The sequence below is a fragment of the Mus caroli genome, chromosome 13, assembly GCF_900094665.2.
Source record: "Mus caroli chromosome 13, CAROLI_EIJ_v1.1, whole genome shotgun sequence".
Lineage (NCBI taxonomy): Eukaryota > Metazoa > Chordata > Mammalia > Rodentia > Muridae > Mus > Mus caroli.
The window spans coordinates 19,697,723-19,722,901 of NC_034582.1; the positions used below are offsets into that span (position 1 = coordinate 19,697,723).

General features: G+C 40.9%; 1 protein-coding gene across 3 annotated transcripts in view; it reads left to right on the top strand.

Moving 5' to 3' along the window:
- The first annotated feature begins 2,102 nt into the window (after nucleotides 1-2,102).
- Nucleotides 2,103-25,179, top strand: part of Slc17a1 (solute carrier family 17 member 1) — a 25,407-nt gene continuing 2,330 nt past the window's right edge. Inside the window, exons 1-12 of one of the 3 annotated variants that reach the window (XM_029468658.1) lie at nucleotides 2,103-2,201; nucleotides 4,405-4,473; nucleotides 6,455-6,627; nucleotides 7,343-7,576; nucleotides 7,657-7,744; nucleotides 8,394-8,480; nucleotides 10,339-10,457; nucleotides 10,559-10,720; nucleotides 11,838-11,970; nucleotides 12,063-12,210; nucleotides 19,403-19,493; nucleotides 23,942-24,078. In XM_029468658.1, the coding sequence (XP_029324518.1) occupies nucleotides 4,446-4,473; nucleotides 6,455-6,627; nucleotides 7,343-7,576; nucleotides 7,657-7,744; nucleotides 8,394-8,480; nucleotides 10,339-10,457; nucleotides 10,559-10,720; nucleotides 11,838-11,970; nucleotides 12,063-12,210; nucleotides 19,403-19,493; nucleotides 23,942-24,076 (1,398 nt within the window). In that variant the 5' untranslated portion in view covers nucleotides 2,103-2,201; nucleotides 4,405-4,445 and the 3' untranslated portion in view covers nucleotides 24,077-24,078. Of the gene's footprint in view, nucleotides 2,202-2,684; nucleotides 2,790-4,212; nucleotides 4,304-4,404; nucleotides 4,474-6,454; nucleotides 6,628-7,342; nucleotides 7,577-7,656; nucleotides 7,745-8,393; nucleotides 8,481-10,338; nucleotides 10,458-10,558; nucleotides 10,721-11,837; nucleotides 11,971-12,062; nucleotides 12,211-19,402; nucleotides 19,494-23,941; nucleotides 24,079-25,179 lie in introns of those variants that run through there. The other 2 variants (XM_021180564.2, XM_021180563.2) reach the window with 2 other exon arrangements.

The following is a 25,179-nucleotide window of genomic DNA, read 5'->3' on the forward strand; positions in this document are numbered from 1 at the left end:
AGAGAGAGAGAGAGAGAGAGAGAGAGACCTTCAGTGGCCCAGTCCTATTTACAGGCCATACCTGGTAGCAGCAGATGATGATGTAAGCTGTTATCCAGTCGCTGAAGGCAGGTTGGCGGACAGCCTAAATTACAGATTACAGTAGTGGGAGGGACTTGCTTACGGGTAGACCAAAGCTCTATCTCATTACCATAGTAAGTTTCTCAAGGGACAGTCACGAAATAATGAAATAATGACATTCAGGAGCTGGAGAGATGGTCTGGGGATTAAGAATGCTTCCTGCTCTTTCAGAGAACCCAAGTTCAAGTCCCAGCACCCACGTCAAGCAGCTCACAACCACCACACCAGGGAATCTCGCACCTTCTGAACTCTGAGAGCCCCACACGCAGGCACACATATATACTCATCATGCACAATTTTTAAAAAGAAATAATGACATGCTGGCTGAGGGTGTGGCTCAGCTAATAGAGTGTTTGAACATCATGCGCAAAGCCCAGCATGGCAGGCACAGCATCTAACCTGGTACCATGGCACATATCTGAAATCCCTGCACTTGGTAAGTAGAAGCAGGAGGATTGGGAATTCGAACCTATCCTTGCCTACCTCGTGACTTCCAAGCCAGTCTGGGCTACTTTAGAGTCTGTCTCAAAAAAACCAAACAAGAATAAAGAAGACAACTTTGAAGCAGTTGAGATGTATAGGGTTACTGTTTATTTCCTAGTGTTTGTAGCATGTTAACTGTTTGGTTTCGGACCCAGGGACAAGGGACTGAGAAGTGTATTTTATATACAAAAGCAGACCTGGCCTCTGGGTTCTCCCAGCATCCCTCAATTCCTACCCCATCCTGGAACTTTCCAGCCCAGAGATGGGCTTCCTGTATAATCCAGACATTTTGGTCTCTCTTTCTTCTCTCTTTGTCTGCATGTGCTTTCTCTCCTCCCCCACCCCTCCCCCTTTTCCCCATGGCAATTGTCCTGGTTTTGGTTCTTGGGGCCAGTGAACTCGCTGAGAGCAGCTTCCCAATAAACCTGCCTTTAATATAATCTATTCTGGTTTAAATTGGTGGCAGTGGAGAAATAACCTGTCATTAATTATACTTTTAAATTTCTCTGATGAATTAAGTTCCCATGATGAGTTTTTTGTAGAAGAAATATATGATGTCCAATAATTGGTTTAGAATACTGTAGAAACAACTCTTGAAAAGGGAAATTCAAATGCTAGTTGTAGTTGAAGGTAGGTACTAGGTCAGTAGTTATACTAGACTGTTCTATGTCTTTTGTATGTCTGAAAACTTTCCATGATAAACCAGTAAAGTAAAAATTTAACTAGTAAAACATGGAATCCAGATGAAGCAACTTCAGAACATCATGATGCAATAGACAATAGAGTCAGCAAACAGAAAGATGAGCCCTTCTTATGTAATTTGTCCCTAGAACTTAGGACATTGATGCCACGGGGGAGCGTTGTTTATTCACAAGGTGGACATTGAACAACTACTAACTTGGAGCTTTCAATCATTAAAAAAAAAAAAAAAAAAAAAAAACCTTTCCAGAAGTTACCAGAAATTGCTGGCTATGTGAGCAGATAGTACGTACTTCCTGGGCTACCCAGATGATCAACACACCTAATAATCACAACTCCAGCTGAGTAACAGGACAAAGCTCCTTGGCAAAGGTTTTCAATCTTTGGGTTTTCTTTCCCCTCCCCCTCCCCTTCCCTGCCTTCTCTCCCTTCCCTTCCTTCTCTGATACACTGTCTTATCGAGCATCTCGGGCTTACCTCACACTTGTTATGTAGCCCAGACTGGCCTCAAGCTCGTGATCCTCTTGTCTCAGCCTCAAGTACAGAGCTCACAGGCCCTCACCGCCTCTGACCTCAACATTTATTTAGGGGGGAAATGGGTTTCAAGTCCCTGGAGCATCTGCTAAGTGTCAACTATTGACATGTATTGAAAAGGCATAATAAAATGAAAATGCTTAAAGGATATTAGCGAATCATCAACAGTGGAAATCATCTGGCTCAAGGCTTAGAAGTTCCTAACTGGTCAGTAGATTACAATTCAATTCAAAAGAGTTTCTGCAGGGCTGAAAGGTTTGGAAGAGCCAGGAGCTGAACCAGGAGAAGCCCAGAAAATATCACAGCTTTGAGGGACAGGCCATAAGAAAAGGTGCAGCTTTCTGAGCACAACAAAGTTCAAAGAGGTATGATCGCTGAGGAGTAGGGGAGTTGGAAGGTACAGGAGGGGAAAGGGAGATGGAGCAAAGGAGGAAGAAGGGAGAGAGAAGGGTTGAAGGGGGGAGAGAGGCAATGAGGGAGAGAGAGGGAGGGAGGGAGAGTAGAGGGAAAGAGAAGGCAGGAGGAGGAAAAGGAAGGAAGGGATGGAGTGGAGGAGGGGAAAGATAATAAAGCTAATAGGACACGCCTAAAGTCTAGCGTTTCAGTGACAATCCATGGGATTCCAAAGGCCTCCTCAACTGAGACATCCTAGGAACACTTCTGAAAGGCATTCTCTGTCCTGCCTCGGCTGGAGGCTATGGGATCAATTTACTGAATCTTGAAAAGGCCAATTGGTTCCCAGAAGGTTCTAGTCCAGGAGATCCCAAGACTCAAGCTTTTCCTCAGAAGATGCAAGGCTGGGGCAAGTGTAAAGTTAAACATTAAGCATTACCCTTGGCATGATGAGGTCAAAGAATTTGGTATAGAATTTACCAGCAAGTAGGAAAAATTCCACACTAAAGTCGAGCTAAAAGTCTTCCTGGAAGAAGGAAGGGCCGTTCTGTCTTAATCAGGTCAGTGTGACTCTTGTTGTGTGCCAAATGAAATGAAAGTCTAATTCTCCAGAGGGCTTTTGGGGTCCTTCCCAGGTAGATAATTTCCCAAGGTGGGAAATCAATGTGGGCAAAATAAAAAATTAGAATTTGTTTGTCTTTTGAGGCTTCTCTCGGGGAAAGGGAAAAAGAACATTTTTTAGGAATGAGTGTGAAGTGTGGGTTACTTGCAAGGACATAAAGAAAGAAATGGGGTGGGCTGTGTGATGAGTTGTCTGTGACTGCTGTGGGGAACACTGGCAGAGGAGAAGGGCAAGTGTGTACAGCCTGTGTGTATGCTGGGCTGCAAGTGTGTGTGGTGTGTGCACTTTGTGCACATGTAGATTATAGAGGTAGATGTGGGTTTGCTTTGTGTGTGGAGATGGTTCTGTTGCATGAGAGAGGGGGTGTTGTAGTATTTGTGTGTGTTGTATATGTGTATGTAGCATGTGCATGTATGGCATGTGTGTCATATATTTGTGTGTATAATATTCATATACTGAGTTTATGCATAGTATTTATGTGTGATATGTATGTAATGTGTTCTTGTGCATATAATTTGTGTGTAGTAAAGTTATGTGTGTGATAAAGTACATATTGTATTTGTTTGGATAGCATATATGTACACTGTATTACATGTATAGTATGTATGTGGTTTTCTGTCTGTATGCAGTATGTATTTAGTGTTTCTGTGTGTATTTGCAGTATTCATGTATTGTACAAATATCATATGTGTTATTTTTCTCTGTGTGTGTAGTGTTTGTGTGTATATAATTTCTTTCCATTTGTATATGTATATTGTTTATGTGTGCATAATGTTTCTCAGTGTGTAGATTTGTGTTTTGCATTGTATGTATAGGATTGTATAGTGTTTCTCTATGTATGTAGTATGTGTGTAGTGCTTGTGTGTATGTCTAGCATAGGTGTATTTTTATGTGTATGTAGTGCTAATGTTTCTCTGTGTATAATATCTATGTAAAGTATTTTGGTACTGTGGTTGTATGAATAATATGTGTATAGTGTTCCTGTGTGTAGTGTATATGTGTAGATGTGTGTGGGTAGTATCTGTGTGTAGGGCTGTGGAGAATGGTCTGTCTCCAGAGAGGGTGGCACTAATAAGAAGACAGTCATATTTCACCTCTCTTAATGTACAGAAAATGAGGTTTACTTGTATTTACTCCTTTCCCAATATTTGGCTGCTATGTACATGTAAATTTCTAACCACCGCAGCCTCTTTCTGCCTGATAGCTTACTGTCAATTTGCCTTGCTGGGCAAGCCTACTGTCAGTGAATGTCCTCAATTTTTATTTCTTTAATAAAGTCTTTATTTTTCATTAGATTAAACAAAAAAAAAAATCCTTGGGTTGGCAGGGCTGCTTGTTTTCTATAGTTATCAGGTTTTCTATATATTTTAAATGAGCAACAACAAAAATATCGTGAAAGTGGAATGTTAACTAAGGCCCTCAGTGGAGGTGCAAAGTCACTGCATCTATCTGGTAAGTCCTCCTTTGATCCCAGTTTTTAGTCAGAAAGGGGTCCTGGGTGCCAGTTCAGTTGCTTCCTGAATTGTGTTGACCAGTGTGTTTTACACCCACAGTGGATGGAAACCAAGCCCAGCAACAAGAAGATAAATTTCAAATGGAGAACCAGTGCCTCCCCAAGAAAGGTAACGCTGTCCCACTGTCCAGGAGTTTACTTCTTCAACACAATACCACTGATGGCATGAGGGAGATATGTCCTACAGAAACATAAACAGAAATTTTCAGGAAAGACACTAAAGTTTTCACATGATGCTTAAGGTTTTTCTGACATTCCATAACTATGATGCAACTAGCAGCATTTAAATATTTGTATTTAAAATTCATAATTTAAAACCCAATATTTGTTCAGCTGAACTCCAAACCATTGTGGATTCATGTCACTTTTCTGTTTTAGAATTTTAATCTTTGTAGTTTTGTCCCATGCCTGTCCCATTATTTAATAGTGGCAGTTGTAGGGTCTTACATTTTCTTCCTTTGGCAAGTCCACAAATAGATACTGTGTTCCAACTGGATTGCTCCTATAGGGTTTAGATGGTGATTTAGAGAGTGAGATTTTGAAAATCGAAGTGATGAGCTTTTGATGAGGTTTAAGATTTAAGATAATGTTACAATAATAAGGGGTTTGGGATGCTTAGGATGAGTTGACTGTGTCTTGCATGTGTGATGAGCACAAATGAGTGGACCATGGTAGCAGAATTCTTATACTGCCCCTAAAAGATCCCAACCCTGGTACGTGCAAAGAGTTTCCCAGTTAAATGGGGAAATTAACAAGGTGAACGTGATTGAATCACATGAGCCTTTAAGTCTGTGTTTAGAGGTCACAGATGGAGCAGTTAGACAGACGTGAGGCAGGTGTGGCATGGTAAAGATTACTCCTGCTGGTTTTGAAGATAGGAGGAGCCATGCAGATTATTTTTGATGGACAGATTTCATAACAATCAATTTATATAGAAGACAGCCTTTCGTGACTAGGTTTTAGCCTAGCACGTTTGGCTGAGATGAATCCAGGCAGCTGGGACTTTTAGTGAGTGCCTCCTTCCTTTTTTATTCTGAGCAATATGTTTTATGTTACCACAACACCGTATGTTTATTCTTTCTAAACATTCTGCTATTTTAAATAAAACTGATGCAAACATTTTTCTACAAGTCTTTTTGTGAGCATATGTTAATTTTTCTTGGGAGAATTATTCAAAGCAGACATTCTTTCCCTTCATTGAATTATATTGTTCATTTACCCAAAAATGTTTAGAAGCTGGGGAGATGGATCAGTCAAGAAATCATTTACAGCACTAGAGCCATCGCCTGTGTTGAGACTCCCAGCACCCATCCATATAAGAAGTTAGGTGTGATGATATGTCATTTGATCCTGGTACTGGAGAGTCAGATCCAGGAAGATTCCTGGGGCTTGTTGGCCAGACAGTCTAGTCTAACAAGAAAGTTCCAGGTTCCAAGAGAGGCACTTTCTCAAAAACTAAGGTGGATAAAATGCAGAACAATAAAGACACTCAACATCGACTTCTGGACTCCACACATGTGCAACCATCTTCCCCCAATATGAGCAGGTATACAAACATGCAAAACACACGCACGCACACACACACACACAATTTAGTTGTAGATGCACATGTATTTCTGAACTCTCTGCTTTTTCCCACTGATGAATGTGTTTAGTTTTATACCAATGCCATGTTCTTTATTATAGCTTGATAATTTCTCAGTAAGTTTACTATCTTGAGGGAAAAAAATTCTCAGTGTGCAACTGTCAACCAGAGTTGTCATATCAGTTTGAAGATGAAAGTATTTTCTTTGACAGAAAGGGACTTACTTCCAAAGGAAACCCAAGGTATTCATCAAAGATCCATTCAAAATAGACACACACCAAAACATTTGGAACTGAATTAACTTTCTGGGACATTCTAATTGGAACAATTTCTTAAAGTATTAAATTATTAAATCAATATCGCATTTTCCCATTAAATGGTAATTTCTAGAAGGATGTTTTGCAACAACATTTTAACTTACTATCTAGTATATCTAGGGTTGCAAATACCTGAATTTTTACTTCAACTGTGTTGCTAATTGAGATTTTCTTTTTCAACTTCTCAGTTCCAGGGTTCTGTTCCTTCCGGTATGGACTGGCTATCCTTCTGCACTTCTGTAACATTGCCATCATGGCCCAGAGAGTGTGCCTGAACCTCACCATGGTAGCCATGGTGAACAACACAGGGTCACCCCACTTATCTAACGAATCTGCAGTGGAGATGCTGGAAAATGTAAAGGTATAGTGAAAGTGTAAAGTGCAAGTTTAAAACTTAAACTCGTGAGCTAGGTTCTATCGAGGTCAGTTATTATTGGCAAGATAATAGGAATAATTAGAATATGAAGCTTAAGTTTAAATGTGGATGACAGCACTCACTAGGCTGAAGTCTCAGAATGAACAAAAAGAAAACAGGCTGAGCATCCCCATTCATTTCTTTGTTCTTCCTAACTATGGATGCAACGCAACCAGTAGTCTCACCTCTCCCCACTCCCCTGAGCTGACTTGCTGGGATGACCCACATTGTGAAATTATGACCCAGAAGAAAACATTCCTTTCTTAAGTTGCTTTTCTTAGGTATTTTGTGATATTGAAGAGAAAAACAAACACAGCACATAAAAACAAAAACAAGCTCTGTGCCTAAGGCTGGTCACAGCAAGATATATTATTATGTATTTGGCAATATCTCCAAAATCCCAAAGGATTTGAAACCTTTCTGTCCCAATTATTTCAGATAAGAGATACTTAACCTATAATTGAAAACATGAATAATATGTAAATATATGCAAATGACATTATATGATGATAAAGTTGTTTTGTGGGGGGAAAACCTTTAGAAAGAAGTGGGAACTCCTTTACCCAGACTGAGTAGGAACATCACACTCTTGGGCCCCATAAACACCAGAGTTCCTCTCCAATGCAGAGTTCTTAGACTTGTCTCTGTGTTTTTCTTTTAGAACCCTGTGTATTCCTGGAGTCCTGATATCCAAGGGCTTATTCTCAGTTCTGTCTTCTTTGGTATGGTCGTGGCTCAGGCTCCTGTGGGGTACCTATCTGGAATATACCCAATGAAGAGAATAATTGGGTCTTCACTGTTCCTCAGCTCTTTGATGTCCCTGCTCATCCCACATGCTGCACAAGTCGGAGCAGCTTTAGTCATTGTGTGTCGAGTGCTCCAGGGAATAGCCCAGGTATTAGGGCATGGCTAAAACTGACACAGAGTTTGAATTCAGAGTATTAGAGTATGAAAGTGCTCATCATTTCATTTCAGGGAACAGTGTCAACAGGCCAACATGAAATATGGGTCAAATGGGCACCTCCCTTGGAACGAGGCAGACTTACCTCTATGACTCTATCAGGTAGGTACTTAAGAACCGCCAGACCCTGTATTCATCTCATGGCATGGTCTTTCTGAGAGCCTTTAAAAACATGTGCTTTGAATTGCTGGGCACTTCAGAAATATCCCCTGCGACATTCTTGCTTTAACTAGGGATAGATTAATGACTCAGTGGATAAAGGGTTTGTCACACAAGCATGAGGACCCTAGACCCACATCAAATACCAGGCACATCAGCACACATTTATAACTCCAGCACAGTTGGAGAAGAGACAGACATGGGCCAGAGGCTCAATGGCCAGCCAGCAATACTGAAACAGTGAGTTCTAAGTTTGGTGGAAGATCTTATCTCAATGTAGAGGCTAAGAGAAAAAAAAAATAGAGATTGACCTCTAACCTCCAAATAAATGCACATGTTCCCCCCATACCATACACACACACACACACTCATGCACAAAGAATTTGTTTAGAATGAAAAAGAGGTGTCCTTAATTCAAACAACAACAAAAAAGAGAGAAAAGCCAACACTTTCTCCAGTCCTCCTAAGTATTGTGAAACACGAACTTCTTTCATTGTAGGTTGTTCATTACATACAGTACAGATACTTATTAGCTCAACTTTCAGATGTCTTTGTTAATTTAACAAGGGTGTCTTCTGTGCCTTTCCATTAGGGTTTGTAATGGGACCATTTATTGTCCTGCTTGTGAGTGGCTTCATCTGTGATCTTCTGGGCTGGCCCATGGTCTTCTACATCTTTGGTAAGTTTTTTTTTTTTTCTTTTTTAAACCTCAGCAACTCATCAAAATGTAAGAATACACAAAAATCCAAATTTAGTATAACATAACAATTTATATGAAACCCCTATCCTAAAAACTTTACAGTCTTGACCGAGGGAAAGAGAAGCCAACATTGAAGAGGACTGATTATAATCTCATACCCAGTTTATATAACTACATGTTACAGTATGGTACATCTTATGGAAAACCTCTCTGAGGGACCAGACTATCATAACATCACCTATACTGATTTCTGAAAGGTCAAAGGATGAGTATGTTATGTACAATCTGCACCTGCAATGCCAGGCCATACACTGTATAAGAGTCAGTAAACAGAATAAGAACACATATTGCCAAGTGAATTACAATGTCACCTTTGGATTTCAAGCTGCAGTGCTTGCCTCTTTTGACTAACTTCCCCCTACAAGATTCCATCCACTTCCCAGATTCCACAACCTTTCACACATGTGCTACCAGCTGGGAACCACGTGTTCCAACGCAAGAGCCTCTTGGGACATTTCACACTCAAGCCATATTGCCAAAGGTCACAATTTTTGGCAAACTTTGGATTTATTTACTGGCTTAGTGACTTTTCTAGTGACCAAAGAACTATGTGCAAAGTAACTCATAAAACTAAGTATTTAATTTGAGGGCTTGCTTACAGTTTGAGAGAGTAAGTTTGTGACTGTAATGGTGGGAAGCAGGGCAGCAGGCAGAGAAACATGGCACTGAACAGTATCTGAGAGCTTACATTTTGAGAGTACAAACATGAGGTGGAGAGAGAGAGAGAGAGAGAGAGAGAGAGAGAGAGAGAGAGAGAGAGATGGACTTCTGAAACCACAAAGCCGACTCCAGTGATATACTTCTTCCAACAAGGCCATACTTCCTCCTACTTGGCCACACCTCCTTCTCCTTCCCCATCAACTGAGGAGCAAGCATTCAAACATAAACCTATGAGGGCCACTCTTATACAAACCACTACATTTTCCAAGCAATTACTTTGAAAGACAGGCTATGGAATTATAGAGGCAATGTCACAATGTAAACTTAGGTTACAAAAACTACCGCTACTCCTAATCCTTAGTGAATAAGTGAGCCAGAGTTATCAGAACCCATCAAAAAGTCCCGTAGGCTGGACGCCTGAAGAATGCCTGCTTACTCACAAAGAACACACATAAGGAGGTAACTCTAGTCGAGAGATGTTTCAGGTTTGAAAAGATACCGTACTCTCATGAATTCTCTCCCGCTCCTCCCTCCCCAGGCTTTTTATTTACCAAACTACAGGAAAGCACAGGGGTAAAATGGCTGTTGATATTTCTTCAAGCCATCTATGGCTAAGTCAGTGGGAAGTGGAACGGAGTCCGAGGGCCACAGATAATCCCCATGCTGTGCTAAAGGCAGAGTCATAATGGGGTAACACATCCACCCTTATAAGCCCTCTGCTCTTCATCACCACACCTATCCCCAATAGTAATGGCAATTAGGACCTGGAGCTGTCTAGCTCTGTGAATGCTCAGTTTGGAATGCTTCTGAAATAAAGAGCCATTGTAAATCTGGAAATATAAAGGTCCAACATTAGGGAACCCTAGGTGAGTAAGGGGCAGGGGGACTAATTGGATTAGGACAGACCATCGGGCTAATCAGCACTTCAGCATTTCAGTAAAATTCATCCTACAGCAAGGGTCAACTGTGATTACAAAGAAAACTGTCAAAGTGTGGGCCTCACGGGGTTTTAGAGAAGAAAGAGACCACCTGGAACCTCAGACTTACGCTCTGAAATGTGCTTGCTGGATCCAGAACTCTAGGTAGGACTTCCTTTTAACGTGTGTCTCTTTAATAGGTATTGTTGGGTGTGTTCTGAGTCTTTCCTGGTTCTTTCTGTTCTTTGATGACCCCAAGGACCACCCATATATGAGCAGCAGTGAGAAGAATTACATCATATCCTCCCTCATGCAACAGGTAAAACGCTGAGCCCCTTTTGGGCAGCTTCTAGATTCTCCTCCAAACAAAACACATTCCATCTGACCCTCACTCGAAACGATTCTTGATTTATTTTCCAGGCCAGCTCAGGCAGACAATCCCTGCCAATCAAAGCTATGCTTAAGTCTCTTCCACTCTGGGCCATTATCCTCAATAGCTTTGCTTTCATATGGTCGAACAGTCTCCTGGTTACATACACGCCGACATTTATCAGCACTGTGCTTCATGTTAATGTTAGAGAGGTATGTGTACCATTTGTTCTCATTTTTAACTTTTTTACTCATCTTTATCTCTCTGTGTCCTGTGACCATCATCACCCAGTCTTTGCTTACTTCCTACACTGGCTAGTGCTCTTTACCTGGAGATGCACGGTTTTCTACATGTGAACTCTGCCCACACAAAGAGTGTTGGTATAAATCGTGGAACTCCATCATCAACACACATGTATCTACATTCACACAGTCCCTCAGCACCCCTCAATATATGCCTTGGCATATTACTTAAGACATGAGTTAGTATTGTGGTGAATGCCTGCTGGCTATCTCAGCACGTAGGACCCTGAAGTAGGCAGATTGCTCTAACTTTGAGGCTAACCTGGACCACAGTATGAGACTTTTATCTCCGAGAAGGAGGAGGAGGAGGAGGAAGAGAAAGCTTGAGACTACTGTTCCTTTAGGGGTATAATAGTGGTCTAATAGCCACAGTCTGAAAGCACTCCCATTGAGAAGCCATTACACTAGAAACTTTCCATCATTTGATATTGAAGTTTTCAAAAAAGACTAAAATGGAGTCCAGGCTCCCAGCTGTGGATCTTTCTTTCCCGAACTTCCTCAAGCTAACGAAAGGCCAGCATACTGCCGTGCCCACGCGGGCTCTCACTGATTCAACTTCCTCTTAATGAAACCAAGGAGCTTACCTAGAGCTTCCCATGACCAGGCAGAGCAGGCTCGCTCTAACTGTTGTCAATTATCTCTATCATCTCTATCATTCTCCTCAGGGCTGACACTTCCTGTTCTCAGAGGTCTTCTCTTGCAGCTTTCTAGGTTTCATGATACTAAAAACAACAAAATCTGTAGAAGATAATAACAATTCTTACTAACCACTGGAATTCATGGTGCCAGATACAGTCCTGCGGTATATACCTGGAAGGTTTCCTATATCAATTTACATGCTTCATTCATTCATTCATTCATTCATTCATTCATTAGATGGGACTAGGGGCCGATCCCAGTGCTTTGTGCATGACCAGTCACATCCTTGAGCCCAGAGTACACATTAGTTACTGGATTTCAGTAGAAATAGTGATGGTCCAGGACCACTTCTCCATCATGTGCACTTAGAGTGATGTTTCCTCCCCAGAATGGACTGCTGTCCAGCCTCCCCTATCTGCTTGCCTACATCTGTGGTATCCTAGCAGGTCAGATGTCAGACTTCTTCCTGACCAGGAAGATTTTCAGCATAGTTACCGTCCGGAAACTCTTCACCACATTAGGTAAGGAACAGTCAGGACAGACAAAGACTTGGGGAATCCATCAGTCCCCCTATGAGGAAGCACCTAGCTGTATGCTCTGGATCTCTCTGCAGGGAGTTTCTGTCCCGTGATCTTCATCATGTGCCTGCTCTACCTGAGCTACAACTTCTACAGCACCGTCATTTTCCTGACACTTGCCAACTCGACACTTAGCTTTTCTTACTGCGGACAACTTATCAATGCCTTGGATATTGCTCCCAGGTAGGGCTCTCTTAAAATTTATTTATTTATGTGTCAATAAATAAAACTACATGGATTTATTGCGTACAGCATGGTTTTGAAGTGATGCATTATAGAATGGTTAAATGGAACTAAGTAACATATATATTACTCATATGGTTCCTTTTTATTTTTGAGGTGAGAATGCTTAAAATCTACCATAGTAGCAGTTTTCAAGCATACAATGCACTGCTGTTAATAACTACAGTCACTGTGTTGTATGTCAGATCGGTTGAACTTATTCCTTCTAATTGAAATTTTGTATCTTTCCTAAACATCTCCCTTCACCCGCAGACTCTGATAACACCCATTCTACTCTCTACTTGATGAATTCAATTCTTTTATATCCCACATGTACATGACATTGTGTGTCACTTGTCTGTGACCTGCTTAGTCCAGCCCACATTATATCTCCAGGCTTATTCATATTGTTAAAAAATGATGGGGTTCCCTTGGTTTGAAGAAAACAGCATTCCACATAGTCCGTCCATTTAGGGTGGACACACGGTTGTCTCTAGTATCTGCACTAATTCAAGTTTCAACCTGTCATGATCACTTCTCTCTCTCTCTCATCTTTTCTGTAACAGCCATCTAAGAGGAGGTATAAGGTAGAATCTTACTATGTTTTGAACATGTTAAACATGTTTGTGTGTGTGTTGGACATTTCTAGGTATTTTCCAGAAGTATCTGTTTGTGTTCTTTGATCAAGTTTAATTACGTTGATACTGAGTTGTTTCTGATGTATTTCAAATAATGATTCCCTTTCAACTGTGTGGTCTACACTTCCCCATTGCATTGGTTGTCTCTTCATTCTGCTGTTTCCTTAACTTTGTAGAATTCTGTAGTTTGAAGTAATTCCATTCTTTTTCCCTTGCTTTTTTTTTGTTGTTGTTGTTTGTTTGAGTTCTTTAAAGTAAAAAAAAAAAAAAAAAAAAAAAAAAAAAAAAAACAAAAAAACAGCAGCCTGGGGTATAGATGAGACCATGTGACAAAAAAAGCATTGGCCAGTCGGAAGTCTTGGAGTTTTCCTACAGTGTTTGCTCTCTTTCTTTCTTCTTCTTTTTCTAATTTCCTCATCTTTTAAAAAGTTTTATGTTTTATTTTTAGAGACATGGTTTCTCTGTGTAGCTCTGGCTATCCTGGAACTCAGAGACCTGCCTGCCTCTGTCACCCAAGTGCTCCCATTAAAGGCATGTACCACCATGGCCAGCTCCTGTAATGCTTCTGTCTCATAGTTTTATAGTTTCGAGTCTTCTTTTTTTTTTTTTTTTTTTTTTTTTTAGTCAAAGCACTATATATTATATCAAAAAGAAGGGCACAATCCTGTTTTCTTCTGTAAATAGATATACATTGGTTCTAATAGGTTCCAATACTATTTATTGTTCTTTTTCTATTTTGTGTTCTTGGCAATTTTATTAAAAACTAATCCTGCCATAAATACTTTTATTTCTTGACTCTACTTTGCATCCTTGGTCAATGTGTCTGCTTTGATGTCAGTACCAGCTCCCTTTCACTGCCATGCCTTTGAGGTATATTTTGGAAATAGGTAGTGCAGCCCTCCTGCTTTGTGCTTTGTCCTTGGGGTGGCTTTGCCCACCTTTGTGAGGCCATATCTATTTTAACAATTGCTTTTTAACTTTGTGAAAAGTGTTGTTTGCATTTTCACAGGGCATGAATAGAGTTTAGATCATTTTGAGAAACAGACATTTTATTAATTTTAATTCTTCTGACCCAAGAACATGGGGTGTGTTTCTCCTCTGCATGTGTTTCGATCCATCAATGTCCCATAGATATAGACTGCAGCTCATTCAATTCCTTGTTTAAATTTATTCCTAACTACTTCTTTCCTAGTTCTTCTAAAAGGGGATTATTATAATTTTTTCTTAATTTGTTATTAAGTAATGATTTTAAAATAGCTTTTTTTCTGGTAGTGTGATACATGCCCTAATTCCAGTTCTGGAGGCGAGGACGGGAGGAGCAGAATCCAAAGCTACAGTCCTACTCAGAAGCGGGAAGAAAATAATCTCTGGGAGGTAGAGGGAGAAAGGGATCTGGGAGGAAGTGAGGAGGGGGCAGGAAAGGGGGCAGCTCAGATATGGGAGGAGATGGGGGAGAAGTACAGAGGGTTAGGCATTTGAAAGTAAGTGTATAGCAGTGGGGGAAGGGACTGGGGGTAGCCACTAGAAAGTCCCAGATGCCAGGGACCCAAGAGGTTCCCAGGACTCAACAGGGAGGATATTAGCCAAAGTCAATCTCAGCTATTGAGCAAATTTCAGGCCAGCCTAGCCCACATAAGGCCCTATCTCAAAATGCCGAAAACAGAAAAGGAAAAATAATATGTTTCGTTCTCGAATCCTGATCTCAGGGGCACTTCAGAATTTCAAATATTATGACGTTCACAGGAAGAAGAGTAACAGCTCTGAGGAAATATCCGTGTAAGTCAAATATAAATAATGATAATTATACACATAGACTGTGCACCTGTTACAGATCTATACAAAGTATCCCAGAGACAGTAGGTACCTAATTCAGAGTCAAATGATTGGATTATTGGTCTACATGGCTATTTATCTCAAGCCAACCTCTGTGTTGGTATCCTCATCTATAAACAGGGATAAAAAGTGACTCCTTACCTCGTGAGTTGTTGAGAGCACTGAGGGGCCATGTGTTTGGCACATATTTATAATCCCAGAACTCAGAAAGCAGCAGCAGAGGGATTTCATGATTAAGATCACCTGGGTTATATATAGAATAATTTAGTGTAGGTAAAATGTACATAGTAGTGCTTTGGTACATAACGAATGCCATTGGGATTGTCCACGTCGTCGTTTCTGCGGTTAAATGCATGTTCAGGTGCTAATCTCATAACGACCTAGACTTACTTAATTTACTACCAAGGAGATGTGTGTTCGACTACTTAACTTTTAAGTTGTGGCTGCTTGTGTGGAATTTTTGTTAGTCAGCTCTCTGCCACTATACCAAGTACTTGAAGTAAATCGATTTATAATGAGAAAGGGTTAATTTTTAGTCACAGTTCGGGGACTTTAGTCCTTTATGGGTGAGCTCCAGCGCTTTGCCTCTGTGGGGGTGTGTCGGGGGGGAGTGTATGTGCAACAAAACTTCTAATCTTCCATTAGGACATAGAAGGGCTGCATCTCCATTGAGGGAATATTCCCCAGTGACCTAAAGACTGTCCCTTAGGTCATACACTTTCACCACCTTTGGTGGCACCAACCTAGCAACCAAGCCCTTCACAACCAAGTCCCTGGCAACCAAGCCCCTAGCAATCAAGCCTCTCACACATGCATGGGAATCATAGCAAGATCCTACCTGAGATTTTAGTTCATACTTACTTAGTGTGAAAACTGCTGTTTATTAGCAAGGTCCTTTGAGAGTTTTCTGTGACTTTCAGAAACAGCTCTATAATTCACAGCAGCTTACATATAACACATGGAACCATGGGGCTAATGGTCCATGGAGAACACAGACAAAATATGAACAGGATTATCCAAAGCAGTAGCCTCCAGTGAAGTAAAACAAAATAAAACTCCACTTATCACAAATTTGAAAAGAAACTGGTTCACCAGGTTCACATAAAGTGTGAAAAATGTATCCAGTTCATTCATTTATTTAGTTTCAAGAACTACTCTTGGGGCTGGAGAGATAGCTCAGTGGTTAAGAGCACTGACTGCTCTTCCAGAAGTCCTGAGTTCAATTCCCAGCAATCACATGGTTACTCACAACCATCTGTAATGAGATCTGATGTCCTCTTCTGGTGTGTCTGAAGACAGCTACAGTGTACTCATATACATAAAATAAATAAATAAATCTTTTTTAAAAAAGGCAACCAAGTATTCTAATTGTATAGAACTATATAAGGGCACAAAAATTATTTGATAAAGAATATGCAACATTGATCTGTTGGCTAAGATCAAGTATAGAATGTCAATATCGATTGAAATATGTTCACTTAAAAATTAAGGCTATATTCACAAAAAAGTATTTGTGTAAAATCATAATTATCATGTTAGTTATATCTTTGGTGCTTATCATGCCCTGGTATGAATATAGTAATCTTATCTACATGCTATTGGTGGGCAAACAAGCGATGAAGGTAGGGAGATTCCACAGCTGGGTATGTTTTTCTGCAGAGACTTGCTATAGTCAGCCCTGGCCTCAGTGGTGCTGTCTGGCAGCCCCCAGCAGCGTGTAAGGTGACCACTTGGGTGACATCTAATTTGCCCTAAACTGCATCATTCCAATGGACTTAAATTCCTTGTTACAGCAAAGAAAATTCTGAGAGGAAGAAGAGGCATGCAAATGTGGTTTCATGAAAACATTAAGAGAAGAAGATTGAGTGAGACAGAGAAGGCCTGGGAACATGGTAGCAGCCAAGCCTTTGGGGTGATAAGAGCAGATGTTACGAGCAGATTCTTAGGATGATCTGTGGTGCTGTAAGGCAGCAATGCCATCTCCTACAGCAGCTGCAGCAGCAATTTCAATTATTTTGGCTATTTTAATCAGTAAGGGGATTACATGACTTGAATTCTCCCACAGTGGACTGCACCATAGTTCAGACATCTTAATTTTGTTCAGATTTTATTTAATCATTTTCCACTCAAGTATTAAATCATTAAGAAACCTAAAAACCAAATAGCTAAAACAAACAAACAAAAAACAAACAAACAAAAACAAACACTGCAATGTTTTATTTTGTTTTGGATTTTGGTTTTCGGTTTTGTTTTATTTGCTTACAGAATACTTTAAATCATGGACTGCTCCAGCTGAAGAATAAGGAAATTAGAGCTGAGCACTGCACAAAAGTCTGTCTTACATTCAAGCAATTGAAAGGTCCTCATGCTTTCCTGTATCAAACCCCCCCCCCCCCCCCCCCCGCCACTGTTGGTAGGAGACTGTGAGATGCAGGATAAAGCTCATATCTGCCCAGCCTATGTCAGGGAGGTGCTCCATCTTGTGGGTGCATGAGGCATTTCAGAGGAAGTTGTTGGGACAATGGGGGTAAGCCATGTGCCCAACTTCCGTATTTTCTACACTGGTTAAATTAAATCTACAAGGAAATACGGCTTTGCTGCCAAGAAGAGAAATAGATTAAATTAACAGATTCAAAAATCAATGGAATAATAAGAAGTCTGACAATACTATCATAATACCAGATAAAATAATGTTTAGTCCAAGAAGCATCACTAGAAATTTTAAGGTGTACTTCAGAATTGTCAGATAAGTGTATCAGACTTCTACTTTTGTTCAAACTCATAATTTGCATTTATTTATTATTGATGTGAGTGTATGTGTGTATGTGGTAGCCAGAGAACAACTTTGTGAAGTCAGTTTTCTCCTCCCACCTTAGGGCTTGAACTCAGGCTGCCAGACTTGCACAGCAACTGTGCTTACCCACTGAGCCATCTTGCCAGCCCATACATTTTTATTTATATTCATCACGAACTGGGGGAGTTCAAAGAATTAAGAGGTTCAACTGAACTACACTTAAATAATTAGACACAGTTACGAGTAAGGGACTTTTGGGGGTCTCAACAAATTATCCATAATAAGAGGTAGACAACAAGTTGGAAATTATATTGATGATTAGAAGAACAAATGAACATATCTCTCCTAACTGACATAGTAAGTCTATGTAATTATGAGTGGTCTGTATGACTTGATTGAAGGGTCATAAAGCAAGCTGCAGTTAACTCAGCACAACTCTACTCACCCAGAACATATTCTCTGGCTGCAGTGGCATAAGTCTGCCATTGAAAGGAAAAGAAGAAAGTCCAAAGCAAGCAACAGCTTTAAGAAGAAGAAGAAGTTCTCACCATCTCTATTCATCTCCAAAAGCCAACTCACACTTAATTCTGCAGCTGCATCAGCTGCACCAGATGCTGGGAATATAGATGTACCTGAACAACAGGTTCACATCAGTTTCCCAAAGACATGACTCAAGAGGATCTTAAATACTTTTAGGGGCCCATACAAGTGTTTCCATTTATCTTAAGATTAAAAGAAAAAGTATAACCTTGATGGTGATAGAAAATCTCTCTCTCTCTCTCTCTCTCTCTCTCTCTCTCTCTCTCTCTCTGTGTGTGTGTGTGTGTGTGTGTGTGTGTGTGTGTGTGTGTGAACTAGTATTTTTATGAGCTCATAAAGATAGAAGTAACAAGAGCTCAGAAAAGTCATAACCGGCTCCAATCCCATCCAAGGGTTTTGTTGCTATGGCAAACAGGTGGACTGCAAAAACTGAGCCCAGCTAATGGTTCCTGCCACCACCAATCTTTGTGGCTGCTCAGGAGCTTAAGTATTCTTTACAATAGGACAGTGACTGGGGTACTATCCTAATAGGGTACACGGTCTACCCTTCCCATGACTCAGCTCAAAATTCCAATCTGCTACCTTACAGTGTTCCTGAGCAGAGGCTGATAAGTTAAAAGAAAGGCTCTATACTCCTCCCACATGGAACATGTAAAGGCAAAGCAGATACAGTGTAGTCCAAAGGAAATAAAGAGTCTGAAGACTCTCACACTCATGAGAGGAAAGACCTTCTAAAATAGAACCTCTAGCGCCGGGCTAAAGAGCCAAAGCTCCCAAACTCCTCTTGACGAAGTACCAACTCACCCTCCATGGCTGGTGGACTTGCCCTCTCCTTGGTCTGGGACAAACTGTGGCTTCCTTGTTTACTTGTTCATTTCCCTCTAAGGTTGCTACGAACATCCAGGATTGGCCAATCATAGCTGCTAATAAACATTCAATGAGCCTTCTCATTTCCCCATCCAGGGACTGGCAGCTCTCCTCAGGGTTGGTGGCCCAGGGTCTGTTTGATGAGACCAAGTGAACACAGACCTTCAGTCAATCAGTCTTCACCCAGTTCCTATGAGTGTCCATCTCGCTTTCCGAATGTCTTCAGCTGTACTTAGAAGTCACAAACACTGCTGAGTTTTACTCTAAGCATGCTCCCATTTCTGTAATATCATAGATTTTTTTAGTGCTAAGGTCCACCTTTCTGATGCTGTAGAACAATGAGAATGGTGCTACTATGTTAATGAATGCAAGCAATGGGAATGGGCATCCACCAACCCTCCCCCAGCCTCACTGGATTGGGTGGCTTTGCCTGAAGCATTTGGACCACTTTTCATCTGTGTTCTCTTTCCTTTCTGTACAGATATTATGGATTTCTTAAGGCAGTCACAGCTTTAATTGGAATGTTTGGGGGCCTGATTTCTTCAACTCTTGCTGGGTTGATTCTTAATCAGGTAAGTAGCATGCAGATATGCATATTTAATTTTTTCACTATTGATTGTGTGAAGAAAATCCCTTTCTCCCTCCCTCTTTCCTTCTTTCTCTCCCTCCCCCTCTCTCTCCCTCTCCCTATTTCTCTCTCTCTCTCATCCTCCCTTCTCTCTCACACACACACAAACACACACACACACACCACACAAAAGGGGAGGACATGCCAACAGCAGATGAGTTTCTGTATCATTTGACGACAAGTTCAGTGGAATCAGATGGTCCTCTGACTCTACAAGCTATTCTTTCTCTCTGTCGGTTAGTTTTTAGTGTTTGGAGCTCTTTGGTTATTTGAAAGGAAATGGGTCTCTGGTTTTAACAGGGAATGTGTAGCTGTTGGAACAGGATTTCGGCAGAGTGAAGGGTAGTGGAAGCAACAAGCTTTGTCAGAAAAGAGACTAAAATCAGGACTACCCAGAGCTAAAGGTTGAGGGACACTGTCATGTCTACCAAGGCAGGCTCCCATCTGCAATTGTTACAGAATTACTTAAACTCTACAACATGGACACAAATGAAATATTCTGCCCATTTAAAGTTACTTATAAAACATGCTTGTGGCTGGTAAAATGGCTCAGTGGGGACAGTGCTTATCGGACAACCTGGTTCGAACCCCAGAATCCACATAAAGGTGGAAAGAGAGAACGGACTCTTCAAACATTTCCTCTGACCTCGATATTCATGTTGTGGCACATGCATGTATACACACACACACACACAGTCTGCAACACACACAAATAATAAATCTTAAAATACATGCTTCATCTTGAAAAAAACAAGAGAACATTTTAGACACTCAGAAAAATTGATCCCAGAGAGGTGAGTTACCATAGGGCCACTGGCTGCCTTGGATGAATGGACAAATAATCATCCCAAACTGGCAGAGCCAGGATGGGCATGCTGGCTTAAATGTATAGTGAGAAATGACTACACCTCATTCTGCATCCACAATACCACAGCTCATGCTTCCTGCCACCATAGAAGCTGTGAGCAGAGGCAGGAACTGCATCTTCAAGTAGCCCTTAACTTACAGTGTGGGGTTCACTCATGTGAGAAGACAGCGGGTCAATACCCTTGGAAAAACTGCCACTAGCTGCTTTTACAGGAGGCAGTCAATCATTCTGGAGGTCAGTCTTGCCCTGCTGGTCAGGTAATCAGCAACATTGCTGAGCCTTGTGATGGCTGGGCCTCTCTGGGTATTGTGCCTTGCACTTTCCCCTTATTCTCTAGGAGCCTGAGACCAGGCACTTGTTTAAATGCTGAGTCTGAATAGTGTCAGCCATGTGTTTCTCCTTTACTTGGGCTGGAGTGTTAACTCAGAGCAGCCAGCTGCTAGCACTGTGTGCATTCTAAGTTATTGATAGCATGCACATACAGATTCCTTTCTACAACATGGAGGACAAAAGTACCATTTACAGTGTAGACTCTAAAAGGCTCCTCGTCTACCCCAGCCCCCAGCCCCCAGCCCCATCAATTGCACTAGTCCATACACTGGTTTGTTTGAGGGAAACCTCCCAAGTGGAGAAGTTGTGCTGGGAATTCCTTTGGTTGTTTCCCCCCCACACAGTATGGGCCAGGGTCATATTGCTCATAGAGGAGCCTCCAAAATCCTGCTTCTCATATATGATGTCAGAAAGGCAGAAGACACCGACAGAACTACAGAAATTCCTTGGTAGGGGCCATGGCCTCACTAGAGAAGGGAAATTCAAGGCAAAAGGGGGTCAGATCTCTTGCTGAGCATAGAGCCAGTCACACCCATTCTTCCTGCAAGTCCGTTCAATTCTTGATTATTGTCAGCTGAGCAAACTTTTCTGCTAACTTCTCAAATGTGAGGAAATAAAATTTCAGAAGTTTGCAAAGTTGTCTCTGCCCAGGAAGAAATCCTGCCCTTGCATAAGTGTGAGGGAAGAGAAAATTTGAATAAAATGTCCCCTTTGCACGGGAAACAATGAGCCAACAAGAGTTTGACATCCACACTCAAATCCTGTTCCTCCCCAAATTTTTTAAAACATGTTTTTTAATCTTATGTGTATGGGTGAGCCTGTGTACGATATATATGCCTGGTGGCCACAGAGTCTGAAACAGAGGTAATATCTTCTGGAACTGGAGTTACAATCCATTGTGAGACACCAAGTGGGTGCTAGAAATAGCAAACCTCAGGCCTTTGGAAAAGCATCTAGTGCTCTTACCCTCTAACCCATCTTTCCAGTCCCATCAAACCCTGTTTCTTCTAAATGTCTCATGCAGAGAATTGTTCTACAAGACCTGAGCTTTCTGGTTGGAGCAAACTCGGTTTTTCTAGAGAAACATCCTGAACTCATGTTCCATGGGATTTCAGGACACATGGCACAAAACTGGGGGGAAAAAAAATCACAAACCACTTGAAGAAATGTGAAACAACACACACACACACACACTCACACACACACACACACAGAATGAGAGCATCAAAGATATCAGAAGTGATGCAGGCATTTAAAGATGTGGAAGGAGAGACAAAGGATATCAGAAGCATGACAGGTGTCAAATTGTCTTATCTACCCTTTGTGGTCAACAATATAACAAATTAAAAATAGAAATAGCAGACATAATGTAAACAAAAGGAGCCTATAAGGCCTCTGCTTCTAACAGTGGAAGAGTGAATGGTTCCAATTAATTGTATTAATGTAAACAGTTGTTAAGGCTGGAAACTGGAAGGGGAGTTTTCCTTAAACTTGAGCAAGCTGAAGATACAGAAGTAATAGCAGGCCATGTCTGCAAGAAGCAGAAACTCAAGGAGTTGTGCCAAAATGGCTGCCTTTTTTTTTTTCTTCCTATTGGAAAAAGGACTTTTGAATTTGGGAGTGCTCTCCAGAAGATGAAGGATGGAGACCCCAATAAACCAAACATTTTAACTGGAGATTTTCCAAGGGCTGCATCTGAAGAAAAGGGTGACCAGAAATAGTAGCCAATCCTTGAAATCTGCCTTTGGTCATTTGGGTGGCATAAAAAAAGCAACCCAAATCTGAGGTGCATCAGGAGCGCTGAGACCTCCCAGTGAGCCCAAGGAAGCAAACCAAAACACATCTACGTGGAGGTGACCTGGTTTCTGATACAGCATAAATATGTAAATAGCATAAATCAATGGTCTGTATGGATTATTTTCTAAATATCTGCACAAATAACACAAAATAATTTTAGTATATTATTTATAGCCCTAAAACAAGAATTATATATTTTAGAACACCTTTGATTAATTATTTACATATCTATGGAGAAAACCAGGAGATAGATGTTACAGAAAAAATTTAGAAATTTAATAAATAGCAAGATACACTGTTTTCTTATATTAAAAGACTAGAAATTGTAAAATGCCTTCTAATTTTGTTATAAGATCTGCTGGTTCAATATAATCCAAATCAAAACTTTAAATTATTTTCTGTGAGTAATTATAATGTTTTTTTATAGAATTGGCATGTGTATGTTCACAAAGGGCTAAGAATAACTGGGACGTTTGGGGTTTTCATTTGTTTTGGGTTGGGTTTTGGTTTGAGACAGGACCTCACCTTGTCGGCCTGGCTGAGCTGGGACTCACTATGTATCCTATGCTGGCCTCTTACTTGCACCCTTTCTGCCTTCCTCTGCCGCATCAATGTTGATATCTCAGGAATGTGCCACCACATCCAACACCAAAAATTCCTTGAAGAAGAAAACCTGGAGTGCTTTTCCCTAATTGTATCAGAATACTGCCATAGTCAATATGAAATAATATGAGAGGCACTGTAGGAAAATAATAATTATCGCACATAGGTTGTTTAAAAATAATAGTTATAGAGCATAGAAATTATTTAAATCTGCCAAATGCATTTGAAAGCACACTTTCTCTCTACACACCTGTCTATATCTGCTTATCTGGTACAACATACTGTTGTCTATGTAAGATAACTTGAAAGAGAGGGAAAGTTTAAAATAATATATCACGAGAAAAAAAAGATACATGAATTATAAGAAACAGGTACATTGCCAGATAGTGGTGGCACATGCCTTTAATATCGGTGCTTGGGAAACAGAGGCAGGCAAGCTGATATCTAAGTTTGAGTCCAGCCTGATTTACAAAGCAAGTTCCAGGACAGCCAGAGATACACAGAGAAACTCTGTCTCAAAAACAAAACAATGACAGAGAGAAAGAAAGAGAAGTGGGGCGGGTGGGGGTTGGGGGAGAGGTATATTAATGGCTTGTAAAAACAGAATTGTATATATAGAAAGATAAAAGTACTTGTGTAGCGTGAAATGATGAATTTCTTGGTTATTTATACATTTTTGAATGCTTGAGTGACCTGTGTTGACTCTACATATTATTTTAATGCTTATTTTAAGTGTTATAAGACAGAAGATCAAGATCAACCCCTCATACTTACTTTGTATCTTAATCCCTCAGGATCCAGAATATGCTTGGCATAAAATCTTCTTCTTGATGGCAGGCATTAACGTGTCATGCCTGGCTTTCTATTTTCTATTTGCTAAAGGAGAAATTCAGGAGTGGGCTAAAGAAATAAAAACCACACGACTGTGAAGGTGAGACATTGTCAGATTAAGGACAGCGTCGAAACTGAAGATGTGGTGGTGGGGGTGGGGGTGGGGCTGGATTAGAGCTGCTGAAGACCAGCTGCTGAGACAGAGAGCAATCAGAGCCGCGCGCGGGCTGGGGGAGGGGAGCATGCTAATTATGAACCAGTCATGCTGATACGACCGCCCAGCGGGAGCCTGCTCTGGAATTCTGGGAAGACTTCAGAGTTGTTATATAAATTTAGGAAACTGAGCTTGAAAAACGAACAGTGAAGAAAGATGCAAGAGAGATGAGGAATACCCTTCAGGAACATAGGATAAGGGTTAGGAAGTGTGAGGTGTTGAGGTGAAGGAATTAATATCTCTGCAAAGTGCTCTCTAGGACTTAAAATACATGGGATCTAAAATTCACCTCTGGGACAGGCAAGAGCTGTCCTAAAAATGATCCAGGCTAAAACAACTTTCCAGGGAATGATGAAGAGAAGAGGTCAGCTAAGGTGAGAGAGTCTGGCACTTCGCTTTTCATTTAAACTACGAATGATGAGTAGCCAGGAGAAGAAATGACTCGTGGATTAGAATTGGCAGTTGTGAAATAGCCCTGTTTTTAAGTCCCATTGAATCAAGAGGCCGTTGTGGTAACTGCCATTATCTATCAGTGTCTCACAAAAGGAGAGACAAAAAGACTGTGAGCCTGCTTTTTATCTTTCTATGCATGGGAGAAGGGAGTGCATGTGTGTCAGGGCTCCTGTGGACACAGATGGCTGTTGTGTACAGGAGCCAAAGACAATCTCACATGTCATTCTTATGCTGCCCACCTCTTTCGAATCAAGATCTCTTATTGGCCTACAGCACGATAGAGTCTACAGGCTGGCCAATCAGGCCCACTGATCTTCCTTTCTTTGCTTCCACAGTGTTTAAATTCCTAGCCTGTGTCCCAATAGTGTACACTTTTACATTGAATCAAAATCAGGAATCAAAGTCAGGTCCTTTTGATCGCAAACCTTTGAGCCAAATATTTGTTTTCTGTAGTTTGCTTTATCAGTAGAAAAACGAAGGAAGGAAGGAAGGAAGGAAGGAAGGAAGGAAGGAAGGAAGGAAGGAAGGAAGGAA